The sequence below is a fragment of the Petromyzon marinus genome, unplaced genomic scaffold (genome assembly GCF_048934315.1).
Source record: "Petromyzon marinus isolate PM22_M1 ecotype Great Lakes invasive population unplaced genomic scaffold, UKy_Petmar_22M1.pri1.0 PM_G_Scaffold_35, whole genome shotgun sequence".
NCBI lineage: Eukaryota > Metazoa > Chordata > Hyperoartia > Petromyzontiformes > Petromyzontidae > Petromyzon > Petromyzon marinus.
The window spans coordinates 702,550-724,490 of NW_027422928.1; the positions used below are offsets into that span (position 1 = coordinate 702,550).

The following is a 21,941-nucleotide window of genomic DNA, read 5'->3' on the forward strand; positions in this document are numbered from 1 at the left end:
GCAATTATTGTCACGTTGTTAACAATAGGATGACTGATTATTATGCAATGCTACTGGTTGACAGGGCACTCCAACCAGTATTATTCTTGGAGGCACAAATATGCGTCTGAATTCGTTATTTCATTCGTGGATACCGGCAAGATTATGCAGAAAGACAAATATTAACGAACGACTCAAGTATTCCTAATCAACTTCTCAACGCGACTCAATGGGTGGCGATGTTTCCTTTTGAGATCCTTATCTCGGGCCAATCTTTTAATTGATTGTGGCCAGACCCCTGACAGGGAACCGGTTGAACCCGCTCTTCAACCCCGCGAGCGGCGCTCCGTGGTGAGGTACCAAGAATGAATCCTTGTTAATGGGTCAGTTGGTAATTTATGCGGTTAGAAGTACAGCCCCAGCACAACATTACAGAGAAAATTATGAACACTCTTAAAAACGATAGATTATTCACTCGGTCGTTGCGATGTTTCCACAATCACGGATGGTTCAATGGCTTGAGGTTTTTAGGCTTTGTTAATGACCCGTGTGTGTGTGTGTTGAATGGTGTGAGTGGTGAAAGAGTAGGCCAATGTTCGGAATCGATTCTTTGCGTCAAGCAGACGTCTGGTTTGTGTGTAGTGGGGGGCAGCGTATCATACGTATCAGTTGATTCTTCTTTCAGTAGTTGGTTCGGACTCGACGGACGTTGGTGAACGAGTAGATGCGTTGTTGTAGCTGAGATGACCGTCTGGTAGACGGCGTTAGAAGCACGCCCGCAGCGGCGCGCTGGTGCTGATGGCTGGTGCTGATGGCACGCTGGTGGCGCGCGCTTCCTCTCCTTGAAGACGCGCGAACGCGCCCGTGCTGGTTCGCTGATAGCAGTTTCTCTCCACTGCTGGCTGAGCTGCTGCACGCTCTTGCTTGGCGTTGCTGGCCGCGCTCTTTCTCCTTGAAGATGCGCGAACGCGCCCGTGCTGATTCGCTGACAGCAGTTTCCTCCACTGCTGGATGAGCTACGCCGGCGCGCGCTCTTTCCGCTGCTGTAGTAGCTGACGCTGCGCTCGCGAGCGACAGGTCAAGTTTTTCTTCTGCTGAGTTGAGTTGAGATGAGTCTTCTTCTGTTGAGCTGAGTTGAGATGAGTCTTCTTCTGTTGAGCTGAGTTGAGATGAGTCTTCTTCTGTTGAGCTGCCCCCGAGGGCTGATGAGTTGGCCCCGAGGGCTGACGAGCTGGTTTCAATGCTGAAACGGCTCCTTTTTATGCCAAAAATCTCTCCCCTTCTCGGCTCCCCCTCACGAGGTGGAGCTATCTTTGATCTGATCGTATGTCGGTGGGGGGGTTCGTGTGTCGGTGGTGGGGGGGGTTCGTGTGTCAGTGTGTATGTTTGTGTGTGTGTCATTTATGACACGGTCCTGTTCGGGTCTTTCCTCAAGCCATAAACATCAAGACAACAGACACCTCGATTCATCTTGGTGGCGTCTGGTTGTCTGATCCCTCCACCCAGAGAGAGGGGCGGGTTCCCCCCCCCTTTTCCGTACGCGTTCCGACGCACAAAGAAATGGTTAAGATTTTTTTTAAGTTTAACATTTCACATCACAGTTGGTATCTTATCATACACAGTTATGATCCTGCTTGTGATTCATAGTATTTGATTTATTTCCAAGTGAAGATGCTCTTCCGAGCGTATGCATTTTATCACGTTCTGCAGGGAAAGACAAAGGTGGCCGGGAGCACCTCTTTATACTTTTGACTTATATTGCTCAAATACCATTTGGTCCCATGTTCGCCAAGACTCGTGTTTGTAACTGCGTCCTCCCGACACCTCTCGGTTTTACCGAGGTTCGAATTGTTATGATGGAATTATTAAAAAGAAAAATAATTATCATCCTGAGTTTAAGAGGTCCGTTTCTTGATTGTTGGAATCCATATCCCTTGGTTCTGTAAGGTTCTATAATGGAATATCGTGTAAGGTTAACACGTTGTTATTATTAATATTATTTTGCAATTTTCTTTAAAACTTTCTTTGCCTGGTTGCCGTGTGTGGGGTGGGTGTGTCTCCTCATCAAACCCGGCTGGCTTTTCCAGATGGCCCCTTGTGATAAGGTGCAATTCCTGCTTCTCCCCGCTGTGAGAGAGACAAATGTGGTCGGGGTTGCTTGGAATATTGTTTAAACTCTTTCGCAAGTTTGCCCGTTGTCTCATTCCTTCTCGATAACCTTTGATGTGACTCGGTATTCTTGCTCCAAGCTTTGTTTTAACAGTAAAAGTATTAAAGGTGAAAATCATTTGATAGCGAATTAATCATTGGATAATAATTCACTGTTGTGTCTGGTGGCCTGTTCTTAATTGGAGTGAGCGTTAGGATCGCTAATTTTATCTTATTCTTGTTGTTGCCTTTTAATTTTTTTGTTGTTTTACTGGAAAATAAGGAAAAGAATATGTATACGATTTACCCTGTTGGCGTCTGGTGTCTGCTCTCTTGGTGTTCTGACCTCGGAGGGACCTTTCCTAAGGGGCCCATCAAACTCTTGTTCATCTGGAGATTTTCGCCGATAGCTGTTACATCCTCGCCTTGAGAGTTTTATTATTTCTTTATTCTTTAATGGTCTGTTTATGACCGACATCTGGTTTTTCGTGTTTCTGGCTTACTGGTTTGATTCATTAAAAAAATATATATATTGTTTGTCACGAAAGAAAGGAAAAAGAAATCTAGGTGTATGCATCCGTAAATATTCTTATGGATATTAATTGTGGAAAAAGGGCCGTATACAACACTGTGTGTGTACACCTATGTTAATCACACTGTGTGTATACACTATGTTAATCACACTGTGTGTGTACCCCTATGTTAATCACACTGTGTGTGTGTACACCTATGTTAATCACACTGTGTGTACACCATGTTAATCACACTGTGTGTGTACACCTATGTTAATCACACTGTGTGTGTACACCATGTTAATCACACTGTGTGTGTACACCATGTTAATCACACTGTTTGTGTACACCACGTAGAAGGGAAACAATAAAATAATAAAAATATAAAACAATAAAATTCTCACGACGTTTCGACTGCAACACAAGAAGCAATCATCATCAGGTGTGGACCAATCAGTTTGAAGGACAATGCCACGTAAATATTATCATAGTGTTTGTGTTTTGTTCACATTTTGACTGCAGGTATTGTGGTTAATGTAGCGACATGAATCCTTGTAAAAAGGTTTCAGTTTTGTTGCCAGAAAAAAAAGGGAACCCCCCCACCCCTATTATTGTTATTATTATTGTTATTATTATTGTTGTAATTATGATGATGATGATGCAGTGATCACCTTTGTGTTGGGTGGTTTTGACTGTAGCCGCGGCGAGGATGACCCAGAGTCTGCGTGAGGGGTTTATGGTCCTCCTGCATAGACCCAGATGTTGATGAGGCCTGTCAACCCCCTTGCCAGCACCACCATCACCACCATCACCACCACCACCATCATCATCACCATCATCATCACCACCATCACCATCATCATCACCACCACCATCATCACCACCACCATCACCCTCACCACCATCACCACCACCACCATCATCATCACCATCACCACCATCACCACCACCCTCACCACCACCACCACCATCATCATCACCATCACCACCACCCTCACCACCACCACCATCACCACCATCCTCACCACCCTCACCACCATCACCACCACCACCCTCACCACCACCATCACCACCACCATCACCACCACCACCATCATCACTACTACCACCCTCACCACCACCATCACCACCACCACCACCACCATCACCACCACCCTCACCACCACCATCACCACCACCACCATCACCACCACCATCACCACCATCACCCTCACCATCACCCTCACCACCACCATCACCACCATCACCATCACCACCACCCTCACCACCATCACCACCATCACTACCACCACCCTCACCACCACCACCATCACCACCACCATCACCACCACCCTCACCACCACCATCACCACCACCCTCACCACCATCACCACCACCCTCACCACCACCACCATCACCACCACCATCACCCTCACCACCATCACCACCATCACCACCACCACCCTCACCACCACCACCCTCACCACCCTCACCACCATCACCACCACCATCACCACCACCCTCACCATCACCCTCACCACCATCACCACCACCACCACCCTCACCACCACCACCCTCACCACCACCACCCTCACCACCATCACCACCACCCTCACCACCACCACCACCCTCACCACCATCATCATCACCACCACCATCATCACCTACACCACCATCACCACCACCACCCTCACCACCCTCACCACCACCACCCTCACCACCATCACCACCACCAAGTCTTTGACAGGCTATGATGTACACATTCAGACTGTTACACAACGCTGTTGCACAAACTCCTTCCTGTGTGCCCAGCCCTGGCATCATTAGCAGGCGCTAAATATCAACGTGCGTTATTAAAGTTACACAACTGTATTTGTGTTGAGTGGACTATTTGATGTTTCTCTCAACAAGCTGGGAAGTTCTGTTAATGAAGGAAGCTTCCAATGAAGATGACACTATGAACACGGTGAAAATTCGCACGGTTTCATTCTAAATCCCAGCCTTGAGGAACAACGCACACACACAAGACACACAATCTTTAAGAATTGTACTCAATACGTGTTGTGGCACAGCCTTGTTGACACGACGGCTTAGTATAAATCATTAACTCTTAAACAGCCGTGAGTGGGGGGCACTGACGTCACACCCCACCCGCTCGCGGGGAGGGGGAGATCAGCCCCCCCCCCACACGTAGTGGGGAGGGGGAGATCAGCCCCCCCCCTCCTCGTAGTGGGGAGGGGGGAGATCAGCCCCCCCCCCACACGTAGTGGGGAGGGGGAGATCAGCCCCCCCTCAAGTAATGGGGAGGGGAGAGGGGGAGATCAGCCCCCCCCACGTAGTGGGGAGGGGGGCATTAGCCCCCCACAGATGCCTCTTTGCCAGAGGCTGCATACAAATGTGAATCTCTTAACACTCATCAAAACTCTGGTTAGCTGAAAGATAACGCTTTATCATGTTACTTGTACAAAATTGTAAAAAATAATTACACTACAATTAACTACCAACTCTGCCTTGCACTAACGACATTGCCACTCTACAAAAGTGAAATGTGTAACAGCCATAATACAAACACCCAGCTCTGTCGTTACTGCTGCTAACGCTGCACGGATTGGTTGAAGTGCGTCACGTGACCGGGACCAAGCAGCCAACCCAGAGCGTGCGCCCCTCACCAAACGTGTACGTTGCACGGATTGGTTAAAGCGCGTCACGTGACCGGGACAGCCAACCAGAGGGTGCGCCCCTCACAAAAAATGTAAGTTGCACGGATTGGTTAACGTGCGTCACGTGACCGGGACAGCCAACCAGAGGTGCGCACCCCACAAATGTACGTTGCACGGATTGGTTAAAGTGCGTCACGTGATCGGGACAGCCAACCAGACGGTGCGCCCCTCCCCAAATATGTACGTTGCACGGATTGGTTAAAGTGCGTCACGTGACCGGGACAGCCAACCAGAGGTGCGCCCCTCCCCCAACACGCGCAGTCGTTGAGCGCGCGAGCCGAGTTCGATTCCCGCTCACGGCCACCACCACCAGCAGCAGCAGCACTCCTGGGCCCTCCCCTAGGTCGACTCAGCCTCAAGCGGGTAAGTTGGTGCTGTGACGTCAAATCTGTCACGTGATCTTCGCACGTGGAAGCGTAACGCATTGCAGTGTAGCGGTTAGCGTTGTCTGTGTGTGTCTGTGTGTGTGTCTGTGAGTGTGTGTCTGTGTGTGTGTCTTTGTGTGTGTGTGTGCCGGGAAAGGTCCTGGCAAGGATTATTCAGCATCGCCTTGCCAGGCACGCTGAGGAGAGGCTTGCGGAGCCCCAATGCGGTTTCAGGATAGGGCGGTCCTGCACAGATGCCATATTTTCTGTCCGTCTGCTACAGCAGAGGTGTAGAGAATTCCAACAAGACCGACATCTCTGCTTTATTGACCTGGTCAAGGCCTATGATACCATCAGTAGGCCTGGGCTCTGGGTTGTGCTTCGTGCTTTTGGAGTACCTGACCCTCTGCTCACGATCATTAAGGACCTTCATGATGGTGAGCGGGCCCGGGTAAAACTACGTGGCCGGGAGTCAGAGCCATTCTTTGTACACCTTGGGGTGCGACAGGGGTGTCCTCTGGCTCCCACATTATTTAACATCTATTTTGACCACGTAGTTCGTGAAGCCTTCAATAGCTGTACCGGGGGAATCTCCATATGGTACAGATATAATGGAAGGCTGATCGATGCCCGGGTGCGGTCAAGGGATGGCTCCCTATTGCTCAACCACGTTATGTATGCTGATGATTTGGTAATAGCTGCTCAGTCAGAGGAGGAGTTGGAGACGCTGCTGCTGGGACTGGAGCGTGCCACTAAGAGGTGGGGCCTTACCATCAGCCCCACCAAAACTAAGCACCTGCCTGGGTATTTTGTACCATCGGACACTATCACCCCCACAACTCCCAATCGGTGATGGGGCAGTTGTGGAGAGAGTGGAGAGTTTCCCATACCTGGGCAGTGTGCTTATGACTGGCTCCAGTTTAACAGCAGAGGTCTCACTCCGAATCAGTCGAGCGGCAATATCTTTTCATCGGTTGCGTAACACTGTGTGGAAGCTACCTGGTCTGTCGCTCCGCACTAAGCTTCAGGTCTTCTCGGCCACGGTCATTCCCTCCCTTCTCTACGCTTGCGAAACGTGGACCCCCCTAATGGAACACCTTCGCCGGTTAGAAACATTTAGGCTGGCCTGCCTGCGATCCATCCTGGGTTTAACCAGACTGGATTGTGTGAGGAGCTCACAAATCCTTGAAAGATCTGGGCAAGGTCCCATCGGTGAGCTCCTCCGGCGGGCAAGGCTGCGATGGCTGGGTCATGTAGCCCGCATGCCCAGCCACTGCATGCCGAAACAGCTTCTGTTCGGCCGGATTGAGGGGGCTAAGCGGGCGCGGCACGGGCTAGAGAAGAGATGGAGTGATGTGGTACAGCTGAGTGGACTTGCCGATGACCGGTACCAGCGGTGTCAAGATCGGCCTCTGTGGAGGAGGCTCGTGAAGGACGCTACTGGGCAGTTGGAGGCAGTCGCCCTCCAACAACAACGGAGGGCGGAGGAGCGACGCTCACAACAACGAGCTGAGCGCCGGGTGGCTAAAGCACAGCGGGTTGACACAGTAGGGGGCACAGGTGGTGCATCAGCCAGTCATCTCAGTCAGTCGACCCGTGGCACCTGGGTCTGCCCCGTGACCTCCTGCCAGCGGGCGTTCGACACTTCACGTGGCCTCAGGGTGCACATTGCCTGGCACAAGCGTCGTGGTGACATCACCGCCACTTAGTGGTGAATGGCGGTTATTGTTATATGTGTTTGTCTGCGTGTGTATCTGTGTGTGTCTGTGTGTGTGTGTATGTATCTGCGTGTGTATCTGTGTGTGTACGTGTGTTTTGACGATGATGGCGATGTTTGTGACGGTACGGGAAGCGTGTGTGGGCCGAAGCGGCATCCAGAGGAGCGCCATGGAGAGGGGAGGGGGAGCGAGGAGAGGACGCGGCAGGGAGGAGGAAGCGAGGCGAAGGGGAGAGAGGGGGGTCGAGAGGGAGCCGAGGAGAGAGCCGGCTGCTGCGGGCGTGCGGGCCCGACAGGGGCTCATCGCAGACAGGGACCAGTGGCGGAGAGAGATGCCCGTGAGGAGGCTGGTGAACCGGTCGGTGCCCCGCGGGGAGGACGTGGAGATGGCGATGCCCAACGCGGAGAGAGCCAGGCTGCTGACGGCGTGGGTGAGACGAGCCATTGGCGAAGAGAGGACGCTCAACAGGGAGGAGGCGGGGAGAGAGAGGCTGGAGGCGGAGAGGGCTGCGTGGGACAGACAGGCAGACGCGAGGAGGCGAGTGGATCAGAGGGTCGGCGACTCGCGGCCAAGGACCGAGGCGCAGCAAGCTCGGTTTGATATTGCCGCGAGGGAGAACGAGAGGACGGTCGACAGACTGGTGGAGAGGGCGGTGGAGGCGACGAGGCGAGAGGTGGGGAGAGCGAGAGAGGGAGGCCGCCGGGACGTGGAGGGGGGGCGGCCGCAGACGGGGGCGGCGGCGGAGCAGAGACGGACGCTGCGGCAGATCGCCGCGGCCGTGGGCGCCGTGGGGCTGCCGGGAAGGGTCGTGCCGATTAGGAACCGACAGGGAGAGAGCGGGAGGGAGGGCGGGAGAGGAGGTGGAGAGAGGGAGGGCGGGAGAGGAGGTGGAGAGAGGGAGGGTGGGAGAGGAGGTGGAGAGAGGGAGGGCGGGAGAGGAGGTGGAGAGAGGGAGGGTGGGAGAGGAGGTGGAGAGAGGGAGGGCGGGAGAGGAGGTGGAGAGGGAGAGAGGCAGAGGGGTCTGTTGAGATTGTTGGGGAGATTCGTTCCGATTAGGAGCCCTGAGGGAGGCCAGGAGAGGGAGGGAGGGAGAGAGTGAGAGGGACACGGGGTGCTGTAAGGAGAGGGTGAGCGGGGGGGAGGGAGGGAGAGGTGTGGGGTAGAAATGAAGGAGAGAGTGAGAAGGCTGGATGTGCGAGAGGAAAGGAGCGCGGTAGCTGTGGCACACTGCAGGTTCACTTCCCTGCAGAGTGGTGCTCACTTTAGTTGTGATGATGATGGGCTGCGTCAACCAGGGATTGAATCTGGCCCCCTTTTCCACTGAGCCACTTTGCCGGTGTTCATTGTTAACTGCTCGTTCACCGTTGGTTCTTCACGGGCGATCATATTTTAATATTTTGACTTGAAGAGGATTTGTCATTCCTTTGCCGAACACGACGATTGTGCGTATATCCGCCGTGTGATGATGCGTAGCGAGAATTGTAATTTGAGAGTTAATTTTACAAACTGCAACTCGATGCCGGGATGTTTAATTGTATTTACTTAATGTTCATTGTAAAAAAAAAAATGTTTTATCATTTCCACCGCCCTCTGCGGGACATCGACCGCTCAAACCGAAAGCGAGATAGACACAGACAGGGAGACAGAGAGAGACATGGAGAGACAGAGAGAGAGAGTTGGAGATGGAGAGACATGGGGAAAGAGATGGGGAGAAATAGAGAGAGAGACACAGAGACAGCGGAGACACAGAGAGACAGAGAGATACATGGCCACACAGAGAGACGGATAGGGAGAGGCATGGGGAAAGAGACGGGGAGAAATACAGAGACACAGAGACAGCGGAGACACAGAGAGACAGAGAGATACATGGCCACACAGAGAGATGGATAGGGAGAGGCATGGGGAAAGAGACGGGGAGATATGCACAGAGAGACACAAAGAGACAGAGAGAGAGAGAGACGATGTTGATGATGTTGAAGATGGTGTTAATGATTTTGATGTTGATGATGTTTTGAATGTTGTTAGTGATGTTGAGGATGGTGTTGATGCAAGGTAAATCAACACCCGTTCATAATAAAAATTCATCCATCCACCACTACCACTGCTGCTTGTTGCCTGCTCCTGGTGGTGCGATTCCAACCTTCTGCAGTCCGAACCAGAAATTGCCATTGGCCTGCGAGAGTGCCGAGGCGAGTGGGGGGAGTTGAACACCCGGTCAGCCTATCCCTTGGACAATAAGTTAATGCGCACTTGTTATCGGTGTGCGACTCAAGTCTCCATTTGTCACGAGTCTTAACTTTATCACAAACTCTTAGCTTAGTGCAGTACACCTTCTTGAGGTCCTTGACTCTGCAAGTGACTCGAAATATTAAGAAAAAAAATAAAATAAAACTTTCAGTGATACTTCATCTGCTTGAGCAATAACTGAACTCTTAATTGATCAGAGCTTTTGCTTCTGCAAATCTCAACTTAAGGCTGATTGCGAGTACTACTCGGAATCTGTGCAGGACTGACGAATGTGAAGTTTGTACACGGTACCTGTTATGTAGGAATTTCTACCTTGCTTCATTAATTCTCTTAGACGCATCAAAAGCTCAAAGCTCCTGCCACTTTCACGCCTCCTGAGGATTCATGGGGCCAGCCTTGGGTCATCTTTGCTTCTGGCTCCACGGACCTCCTGGCGTTTAATGTCATCACCCCCCCCCCCCCCGCTAGTATTCTCCCTCCGGAGGTCGTCCCAAAAAACTTGTGTAGATACAGGGCCACTGAATTGCCCCTTGGAATGTTTTTCAACTCATTAGAGCGAGCCCCCGGATGTGGTGTGTTTGTGTATGATGTCACAAAGCAGTCCTTATAAGGGCCTCAGTGCACGTTGGTGTATGACGTCACAAAGCAGTCCTTACAAGGGCCTCAATGCACGTTGGTGTATGACGTCACAAAGCAGTCCTTACAAGGGCCTCAATGCACATTGGTGTATGACGTCACAAAGCAGTCCTTACAAGGGCCTCAATGCACGTTGGTGTATGACGTCACAAAGCAGTCCTTACAAGGGCCTCAATGCACGTTGGTGTATGACGTCACAAAGCAGTCCTTACAAGGGCCTCAATGCACGTTGGTGTATGACGTCACAAAGCAGTCCTTACAAGGGCCTCAATGCACGTTGGTGTATGACGTCACAAAGCAGTCCTTACAAGGGCCTCAATGCACGTTGGTGTATGACGTATCAAAGCAGTCCTTACAAGCGCCTCAATGCACGTTGGTGTATGACATCACAAAGCAGTCACGAGGCCGTCCCCCGGCGCGACAAACGAGGTTTCCTCCTCCTCCTCCACCCCCCCCCCCCCCCCACCGAAATCTTTGGCCTTTTCGCGGTGAGAGCGTGGAGCGGTTTGCAATTTTTGCAAAATTTGGGCACAAAGCGGCGGTAATACGACAAATCTGCAAACGTCACCCACCGACGTGGGGGTTGGCCATGTTGCGCACGCACGCAGTTTTGTTGGGGTCCGTGGCTATCCCCGGACTCGCTGACGACGCGCCCCAAGTAGCGAACCGATGTCTGCAGGAGGTGACACTTGACTGTGGTTTAAACGTAAGATTGGCCGCCCGAACTTTGAACAAACACCGATCGCGGCCGCTGCAGCTGCTCCTGGAACGTGCGTCCGAAGACGATCACGTCGTCCAAATAAACGAGGCGCGAGTCCCATTGGAGGCCTGCTAGGTCCAGCTGCGTGAGTCGCTGGAACGTGACAGGAGCCGAGTGGAGTCCCATCGGGAGACAATTAAACTGGAACAGAGCCCGAGGTGTTCTTAGCTCTTTCGGTAAAGTCACCACGTTGAAGGGAAACAATAAAATAATAAAATATATAAAACAATAAAAATTCTCACGACGTTTCGACCATAACACAAACTGATGATGACCGTTTGCGTTATGGTCGAAACGTCGTGAGAATTTTTATTTTTTATATATATTTTATTATTTTATTGTTTCCCTTCAACGTGACTTTACCGAAAGAGCTAAGAATATGAATCACTGCAGTCACGAAAGCTTTAAATCAAAATTTAGAGCCCGAGGTGTTCAGAACACAGGATTTGGTTTAGAGCTCTCATCAAGAGGCAACTGCCAACACCCCGACGACAAGTCAAGTGTGGTAGAAAACCCACACAGCCGACAGGGCATCCAATGAATCGTCCAACCGTGGGAGCGGGTGTGCATCTGCCACGGAGACCTTGTTCAATTGGCAGAAATCCGCGCGAAGCCGCAGACTCCCATCGTGTTTCTTAACGGGAACAACGTGAGCTCCCCTCGTCGACCGCAGTGGCGAACGTGGTCCTCCTCCTGACGACTGAGCCCGTGTGAATTCTGGCGTACGGAAGCGGCGTTGCCCGTGTCAATGCGGTGCTGCCATCAGGGACGTGCGGCCAAAGTGTCATATTTACCCTGACTGAAAATGTTTTGAAAATTCGCCCCGCCGCTCGCCGGATAAAATCGGAATTCTTGCAACGCAACGCGTCCATCCATGATTCGCCCGGCTCGCTCCTCCGCTTCACCGTGGCCACGAGACATCTGTGGTCGCCTCGCCGGCCTTCCCGCGACACACGGCCACTGCGTGGGCCAGAACGGTGCCCGCCTGGACGACCGCAGCACCCAGGCCGACGTTGAACACTCTGAACGACTACGTATGCATAGTCACACCGTTAGTGTCAGTAGCATAACTCTCAACCACTTATCAGTGCCCTACCTTATTACAGACCAACTCAGACCTTACTGATCACCCCGTGGCCCTTATAAATCTCAACGTTCATCCTATACATGGGCCAGAACGGTGCCCGCCTGGACGACCGCAGCACCCAGGCCGACGTTGAACACTCTGAACGACTACGTATGCATAGTCACACCGTTAGTGTCAGTAGCATAACTCTCAACCACTTATCAGTGCCCTACCTTATTACAGACCAACTCAGACCTTACTGATCACCCCATGGCCCTTATAAATCTCAACGTTCATCCTATACATTATACTACACTATACACTACACAGCTGTCAACCCCTTATCGGCGCTCTGCCTTATTACAGACCAATTCAGACCTTGTCGATCACCCCGTGCCCCTTATAAATCTCAACGTTCATCCTATACATTATACTACACTATACACTACACAGCTGTCAACCCCTTATCAGTGCCCTACCTTATTACAGACCAATTCAGACCTTACTGATCACCCCGTGCCCCTTATAAATCTCAACGTTAATCCTACAAAGTCCCATCACAAGGAAGAAACACAAACAAATCGACACGGATTTGTATTGTTGTTTGCCCGTATTGAAACGGCTGTACGCCCGTACGGGCCTGAGAACTCACTTTGCCTGCGCAAAGACCACGACGGGGTAAAAGCGTGATGGGCTTCTACAGCTCCGCAATAGTCGAGTGTGAATAGTCGCCTAATAGTCGCTATTGGCTATCAGAGGTTCTCCCCAACAACCAGTCAAACAACGTTTGGGCGGTCATCTTGGGTAGGGGGGTGTGTGGTGGCTTCTCCCTTACCAAGATGGCAACCCCCCTCCCACCACGAGTCACGTGGTGTTGATATTTTGTGGGTGTTTTTTTTAATTGGTCAGCTCCATTGCACGTGACATTGAACTTTATTTCATAGCCCGATTAAGGCCCATGGTAAATAGCATAGACTAGATAAGGCGCTGCTGCGTTTCAGACTATACAAAGCATAGCCCGGAAGAGGGGGAGGGGGATGAAAAGCATAAAAACTCAAGACGCGCTGAATAAATGTAGCGAATTTGTTTGATGTTTAATTATTTCATCCATAGCGACAAGAAGCAAGAGGGGCTCGCTAGCGTTAGTGAAAGGTGGAGTTTGCTGTGTACCCCCCTAAATTAAAACAATTTAAGTTCGCCGGTTACATTCACCCCTCCCTCGCCCGCTGCCCGTGTTGGTTTTGCCCACACGACCCTCTCCCTCCACCACCAAAGTGTCGCGTTTTGGCGGGAGAAGGCGGCTGTGTGTTCTGAGGAGACCAGCAACCACCACCACAACATCTATAATCATAAGTATAACTACTACTAAAATAACAACATCTACAATCGTAACTATAACACTAATAATAACATCAACAACTTACAACAACAATAATATAAACAATAATAACATCAACGACTTACAACAGCAATAATATAAACAATTACACTAGTAATAAAAACATGAACTGCTATAATAACTAATACTGTAACAACAACAACTACTACGACTATAATAAAACAAAAACGTGAACGAGAGCGGGCGACACAACATCGAGGGCGGTGAGTGAGAGAGTGGAGCCGACCTCTCGCTCACAGCCTGAGGCCCACAAAGACGCGCGGGCTCTGTCAGCCTCACGCAGCCCGTCAGGGAGACAACACGGGGAGACATTTGTGTTGTCTCTGTGTGTGTGTGTCTGTGTGTGTGTGTCTGTGTGTGTCTCTGTGTGTGTATCTGTGTGTGTATCTGTGTGTGTATCTGTGTGAGTCTCTGTGTGAGTCTCTGTGTGTGTGTGTCTCTGTGTGTGTGTGTCTCTGTGTGTGTGTGTCTCTGTGTGTGTCTCTGTGTGTGTGTCTCTGTGTGTGTCTCTCTGTGTGTCTCTGTAAGCCTCACGCAGCCCGTCAGGGAGACTACACGGGGAGACATTTGTGTTGTGTCTGTGTGTGTGTGTCTGTGTGTGTGTCTGTGTGTGTGTCTCTGTGTGTGTCTGTGTGTGTGTCTCTGTGTGTGTGTCTGTGTATCTGTGTGAGTCTCTGTGTGTGTGTCTCTGTGTGTGTGTGTCTGTGTGTGTAAGCCTCACGCAGCCCGTCAGGGAGACTACACGGGGAGACATTTGTGTTGTGTTTGTGTGTCTGTGTGTGTCTCTTGTGCCGGAGGCCCCGGGGGGCCAGGCGTCTATGACGTCTCCTGGCCAAACCCCAATTGGCGGAGCCAGGAGATTGAATACCTACCCTCGGGGCTACTCCAGAAACAACGAAAAGCCACTACGGGTGGCCACGTGGAATGTTCGAACGCTCACTGCAGAGGAGAGGCTGCCACTCCTCTGTCGGGAGCTGGACCGGTACCGCCTGGATCTATGCGGCATTCAGGAGGTCCGGTGGACCGGCTCTGGCTCCTGCCACCATGAGGGGTGGACAGTCCTCTACTCGGGGCAGCAGACTGCCAAACAACAGGGTGTGGGTCTTCTTTTGAACAAAAGAATGAAGGGGGCGTGGGAGCGTGGCGGTGAGGTGTGGGAAGCTGTAAGCCCCAGGCTACTTTGGGCTCGCCTTCCCATCAACCGGAGGCGAGGAATGGTGGTCGTGGTTACTTATGCCCCCACCGAAGATGAACATCCGTGGAGGGATGCAGGCAAAGCCGATGAGTCAGATGCCTTCTATGACCTCCTGTCATAGGTGCTGGCTAAAGTGGCCCCTCGGGATAGAGTCATCATGTTGGGTGACTTCAATGCCCGAGTTGGTCATGATACTGGCACCTGGTCTGGAGTGATTGGAGGGCATGGGCCAGATCAGCTCAATAACAACGGTAGGAGGCTGCTAGATTTTTGTGCAGCCCATGGGCTTGTAATTACCAACACGCTGTTCCGGCATCGGCGCATCCACACAACATCATGGATGCATGCCGGGTCCAAGCAAGAACATCTGCTGGACTACATAGTGACGGACCAGCGAATGCGAGCCCATGTCCTTGACACCAGGACCTACCGTGGAGCTGATCTGCCCTCTGACCATCGACTAGTCATCTGTAAGATGCGCCTGCCATTCTTCCACTCCGGTGGTGGGTGTACACCCAGGACCCCATTCCAACCTAAAGTGGCCTGGTCTCAGTTATCTGATGAAAGTTGCAAGCGAGAATTTCATCATCGCTTGCGGCTGGGATTGGCATCGTCCCCGACTCCTCCTGATGTCGAGGGTAAATGGGCGAGGTTTAGGACTGTGACTCATGCAGCTGCAATGGCTGCTTTGAGTACGCGGTCCAGACCTCCCCAGACACCCTGGATGACAGAGGAGTTGTTCAGGATGGTTGAGAAAAAGCGACAGGCCCACTGTCATCGGCTACAGAATCCCACGTCAGAGAATGAGGAGGCTTACCGCAGCCTTCGCTCGGAGGTTCGGAGAGCCGTGAGGCGCTGCAAGGATGGGTGGTGGTCGCGGGTTGCTGATGAGATGGAGTCTGCCTCAGTGGCCCGTGATCACAAATCTCTATTTAACTCCATCAAAAAAGTAACCTGCAGTGCCACACCTATTACCATCATTAGGGGAAAAAACGGTGATCCAATTTCCGACCCCCAGGAACAGGTTCGCAGATTTGCTGAGCATTTCTGTGAGGTCCTGGGGGAGGGAAAATCCCTCAGCCAGGAAAACATCGTGGCACAAAGTGAGGATGACCCTGCTGAGGCTGCGGTGCCTCAAATATTGGATGAAGTCACCCCCTGTGAGTGGCTGGCTGAGGTGCCATCTGCTGAGGAAGTATTGAAGGCGATCTGGAGTCTGAGACCAGGAAAGGCAGCGGGCAGAGATGATCTCTCAAGCGAAATGCTGAGGGAGGGTGGCGTTTGTGCACAGACTGCCCTATATGACATCATAACAACAGTCTGGACCACTGGACGGGTTCCGCAGGATTGGAAGGATGCCCTGGTGGTCCCCCTTTTTAAGAAGGGGGACCGCACAGACTGTAACAACTACAGGGGCATCTCACTCCTCAGTGTGCCGGGAAAGGTCCTGGCAAGGATTATTCAGCATCGCCTTGCCAGGCACGCTGAGGAGAGGCTTTCGGAGCCCCAATGCGGTTTCAGGAAAGGGCGGTCCTGCACAGATGCCATATTTTCTGTCCGTCTGCTACAGCAGAGGTGTAGGGAATTCCAACAAGACCTACATCTCTGCTTTATTGACCTGGTCAAGGCCTATGATACCATCAGTAGGCCTGGGCTCTGGGTCGTTCTTCGTGCTTTTGGAGTACCTGACCCTCTGCTCACGATCATTAAGGACCTTCATGATGGTGAGCGGGCCCGGGTAAAACTACGTGGCCGGGAGTCAGAGCCATTCCCTGTACACCTTGGGGTGCGACAGGGATGTCCTCTGGCTCCCACATTATTTAACACCTATTTTGACCACGTAGTTCGTGAAGCCTTCAATAGCTGTACCGGGGGAATCTCCATATGGTACAGATATAATGGGAGGCTAATCGATGCCCGGGTGCGGTCAAGGGATGGCTCCCTATTGCTCAACCACGTTATGTATGCTGATGACTTGATAATAGCTGCTCAGTCAGAGGAGGAGTTGGAGACGCTGCTGCTGAGACTGGAGCGTGCCACTAAGAGGTGGGGCCTTACCATCAGCCCCACCAAAACTAAGCACCTGCCTGGGTATTTTGTACCATCGGACACTCCACCCCCACAACTCCCAATCGGTGATGGGGCAGTTGTGGAGAGAGTGGAGAGTTTCCCATACCTGGGCAGTGTGCTTATGACTGGCTCCAGTTTAAAAGCAGAGGTCTCACTCCGAATCAGTCGAGCGGCAATATCTTTTCATCGGTTGCGTAACGCTGTGTGGAAGCTACCTGGTCTGTCGCTCCGCACTAAGCTTCAGGTCTTCTCGGCCACGGTCATTCCCTCCCTTCTCTACGCTTGCGAAACGTGGACCCCCCTAATGGAACATCTTCGCCGGTTAGAAACATTTAGGCTGGCCTGCCTACGATCCATCCTGGGTTTAACCAGACTGGATTGTGTGAGGAGCTCACAAATCCTTGAAAGATCTGGGCAGGGTCCCATCGGTGAGCTCCTCCGGCAGGCAAGGCTGCGATGGCTGGGTCATGTAGCCCGCATGCCCAGCCACCGCATGCCGAAACAGCTTTTGTTTGGCCGGATTGAGGGGGCTAAGCCGGCGCGGCACGGGCTAGAGAAGAGATGGAGTGATGTGGTACAGGAGGACGTGGAGCTGAGTGGACTTGCCGATGACTGGTACCAGCGGTGTCAAGATCGGCCTCTGTGGAGGAGGCTCGTGAAGGATGCTACTGGGCAGTTGGAGGCAGTCGCCCTCCAACAACAACGGAGGGCGGAGGAGCGACGCTCACAACAGCGAGCGGAGCGCCGGGTGGCTAAAGCACAGCAGGTTGGCACAGTAGGGGGCACAGGTGGTGCATCAGCCAGTCATCTCAGTCAGTCGACCCGTGGCACCTGGGTCTGCCCCGTGACCTCCTGCCAGCGGGCGTTCGACACTTCACGTGGCCTCAGGGTGCACATAGCTTGGCACAAGCGTCGTGGTGACGTCACCGCCACTTAGTGGCGAATGGCGGTTGTTGTTGTTGTTGTCTCTGTGTATGTCTCTGTGTGTGTGTCTCTGTGTGTGTGTCTCTGTGTGTGTGTCTCTGTGTGTGTAAGCCTCACGCAGCCCGTCAGGGAGACTACACGGGGAGACATTTGTGTTGTGTTTGTGTGTCTGTGTGTGTCTCTGTTTGTGTATGTCTGTGTGTGTGTGTCTGTGTGTGTGTGTGTCTCTGTGTGTGTCTGTGTCTCTGTGTGTGTCTGTGTCTCTGTGTGTGTCTGTGTGTAAGCCTCACGCAGCCCGTCAGGGAGACTACACGGGGAGACATTTGTGTTGTGTCTGTGTGTGTGTCTGTGTGTGTGTCTCTGTGTGTGTCTGTGTGTGTGTCTCTGTGTCTGTGTGTGTGTCTGTGTGTATCTGTGTGAGTCTCTGTGTGTGTGTCTCTGTGTGTGTAAGCCTCACGCAGCCCGTCAGGGAGACTACACGGGGAGACATTTGTGTTGTGTTTGTGTGTCTGTGTGTGTCTCTGTTTGTGTATGTCTGTGTGTGTGTGTCTGTGTGTGTGTGTGTCTTTGTGTGTGTCTGTGTCTCTGTGTGTGTCTGTGTCTCTGTGTGTGTCTGTGTGTAAGCCTCACGCAGCCCGTCAGGGAGACTACACGGGGAGACATTTGTGTTGTGTCTGTGTGTGTGTGTCTGTGTGTGTGTGTCTGTGTGTGTCTCTGTGTGTGTATCTGTGTGTGTATCTGTGTGTGTATCTGTGTGAGTCTCTGTGTGTGTGTGTCTCTGTGTGTGTGTGTGTCTCTGTGTGTGTCTCTGTGTGTGTCTCTGTGTGTGTGTGTCTCTGTGTGTGTCTCTCTGTGTGTCTCTGTAAGCCTCACGCAGCCCGTCAGGGAGACTACACGGGGAGACATTTGTGTTGTGTCTGTGTGTGCGTGTCTCTGTGTGTCTGTGTGTGTGTCTGTGTGTGTCTCTGTGTGTGTGTCTGTGTGTGTGTCTCTGTGTGTGTGTGTCTGTGTGTGTGTCTGTGTGTGTGTCTGTGTCTCTGTGTGTGTGTGTGTCTCTGTGTGTGTGTGTCTCTGTGTGTGTTGTGTCTGTTGTGTCTGTGACTTCAATGCCCGAGTTGGTCACGATACTGGCACCTGGTCTGGAGTGATTGGAGGGCATGGGCCAGATCAGCTCAATAACAATGGTAGGAGGCTGCTAGATTTTTGTGCAGCCCATGGGCTTGTAATTACCAACATGCTGTTCCGGCATCGGCGCATCCACACAACATCATGGATGCATGCCGGGTCCAAGCAAGAACATCTGCTGGACTACATAGTGACGGACCAGCGGATGCGAGCCCATGTCCTTGACACCAGGACCTACCGTGGAGCTGATCTGCCCTCTGACCATCGACTAGTCATCTGTAAGATGCGCCTGCCATTCTTCCACTCCGGTGGTGGGTGTACACCCAGGACCCCATTCCGACCTAATTTGGCCTGGTCTCAGTTATCTGATGAAAGTTGCAAGCGAGAATTTCATCATCGCTTGCGGCTGGGATTGGCATCGTCCTCGACTCCTCCTGATGTCGAGGGTAAATGGGCGCGGTTTAGGACTGTGACTCATGCAGCTGCAATGGCTGCTTTGGGTACGCGGTCCAGACCTCCCCAGAGACCCTGGCTGACAGAGGAGGTGTTCAGGATGGTTGAGAAAAAGCAATAGGCCCACTGCCATCGGCTACAGAATGCCACGTCAGAGAATGAGGAGGCTTACCGCAGCCTTTGCTCGGAGGTTCGGAGAGCCGTGAGGCGCTGCAAGGATGGGTGGTGGTCGCGGGTTGCTGAGGAGATGGAGTCTGCCTCAGTGGCCCGTGATCACAAATCTCTATTTAACTCCATCAAAAAAGTAACCTGCAGCGCCACACCTATTACCATCATTAGGAGAAAAAACGGTGATCCAATCTCAGGAACAGGTTTGCAGATTTGCTGAGCATTTCTGTGAGGTCCTGGGGGAGGGAAAATCCCTCAGCCAGGAAAACATCTTGGCACAAAGTGAGGATGACCCTGCTGAGGCTGCGGTGCCTCAAATATTGGAAGAAGTCACCCCCTGTGAGTGGCTGGCTGAGGTGCCATCTGTTGAGGAAGTACTGAAGGCGATCTGGAGTCTGAGACCAGGAAAGGCAGCTGGCAGAGATGATCTCCCAAGCGAAATGCTGAGGGAGGGTGGCGTTTGTGCACAGACTGCCCTATATAACATCATAACAACAGTCTGGACCACTGGACGGGTTCCGCAGGATTGGAAGGATGCCCTGGTGGTCCCCCTTTTTAAGAAGGGGGACCGCACAGACTGTAACAACTACAGGGGCATCTCACTCCTCAACGAGTAGAGTTGCATAATAATCAGTCACCCTATTGTTAACAACGTGACAATAAGGGCCGCGCATGATCAATGACCGAATGCTGTGTTGTGTGACAATTCAAGTAACGAAACATTGCGGCCATTGAGTGGTATTGATAAGGCAATTAGAAGTATTTCAGTCGAACACTTTAATTTCATAATCGTTATGAATCAATGAACGAACATCGACGTGGTACTGTGCTGACGATTTCAAGCATAATAACTTCGCATATCAGAATGTGTTAAGGATTGGATACGAATCAAAGACCGAGTGCCGTGTTGTGTAACAATTCAAGTATACGAGTTTGCATATTATAAAGTTAAGGTTTGATAGAATAGTTTGCATGTTTTTAATCTCTCTCTCAACAACCGATCGTTTGCGTTACGCGTCGGGAATTAACCACAGGTGCAGCTATCGAGGTGAAACAACGCAATCGTGATGGTATCATGTTAACGCTGTGTTGAAATTCCAAAATCCCGAGATTGAGTTTTCATATTATCCAAAAATTAAAGTTAGCTAGAAAATAAAATTGATTAAAGCAGAAGGTTTGTGTGTGATTCTTCCTGAAATTCTGCATAATATTGTTCTGCGTATGAGATCTGAATCCTGGGGACCTATCATAAGCACACTATCACCACACATAATCCATAACACACATAATTCATAATGTTCAATCAAGAGTAATCGTATCCTTATCGATAATACGGAATTAAAGAGCAGAGTCGAATCGACTCTCTCTCATTCACGCTCACAACGCCTGCGTCACTGCATACGATTAATTGCGTTATTCCAATTCATAACACAATCCTAGTCACCGAGGCTCGACCTGATAATCCATAACGACCTGCATTATCCTAACCACGCTCACTCGCATAAATGAATACGATTATCTCTCGAATCAGCATAATTTATGCGCATAATTACACCAATTAACATAAATTCGGATAAATTATGCAAATATCAAATTTCATTTAATTTTCATCATTTTCATCAATTTTCATAACACCTATATATACAACAGTGTACACAGACAGTGTACACACACACTGTACACACAGTATACACACAGTGTAAACACAGTATAAACACACTGTACACACACACAGTGTACACACAGTGTACACACACGCATTGTGTACACACACAAACAGTGTACACACACATTATGTACACACACATTGTGTACACACACATTGTGTACACACACAGTGTACACACTGTGCACACAGTGTACACACACAGTTTACACACACACAGTGTACACACAGACACATTGCGTACACACACAGTGTACACACAGACACATTGCGTACACACACAGTGTATACACACACAGTGTACACACACACAGTGTACACACACAGTGTACACACACACGCAGTGTACACACACACACAGTGTACACACAAACAGTGTATACACACAGTGTACACACACACATTGTACACACACAGTATATACACACAGTGTGCACACACAGTATATATACACACACACAGTGTACACACACAGTGTAAACACACACAGAGTAAACACACACAGTGTAAACACACACAGTGTAAACACACAAAGTGTACACACACGCATTGTGTACACACACAAACAGTGTACACACACATTGTGTACACACACACATTATGTACACACACATTGTGTACACACACAGTGTACACACTGTGCACACACAGTGTACACACACAGTTTACACACACACAGTGTACACACAGACACATTGCGTACACACACAGTGTACACACAGACACATTGCGTACACACACAGTGTATACACACACAGTGTACACACACAGTGTACACACACATATTGTGTACATACACACAGTGTACACA

At 51.1% G+C, this 21,941-nt stretch overlaps 1 protein-coding gene across 1 annotated transcript; it reads left to right on the forward strand.

Moving 5' to 3' along the window:
- The first annotated feature begins 5,610 nt into the window (after positions 1-5,610).
- LOC142915777 (uncharacterized) lies at positions 5,611-10,046 on the forward strand. Its single transcript, XM_076061453.1, has 3 exons — positions 5,611-5,701; positions 7,556-8,323; positions 10,003-10,046. The coding sequence occupies exons 2-3, from the start codon at positions 7,591-7,593 to the stop codon at positions 10,044-10,046; spliced, it is 777 nt and encodes a 258-aa protein (XP_075917568.1). The 5' UTR covers positions 5,611-5,701; positions 7,556-7,590.
- The last annotated feature ends 11,895 nt before the right edge of the window (positions 10,047-21,941 follow it).

Coding starts and splice junctions, on each gene's coding strand:
- LOC142915777 (XM_076061453.1), top strand. CDS start 7,591: ATGGAGAGGGGAGGGGGAGCGAGGAGAGGACGCGGCAGGGAGGAGGAA. Junction 8,324..10,002: donor AGGAGGTGGAGAGAGGGAGG/GTGGGAGAGGAG, acceptor TAATTCTCTTAG/ACGCATCAAAAGCTCAAAGC.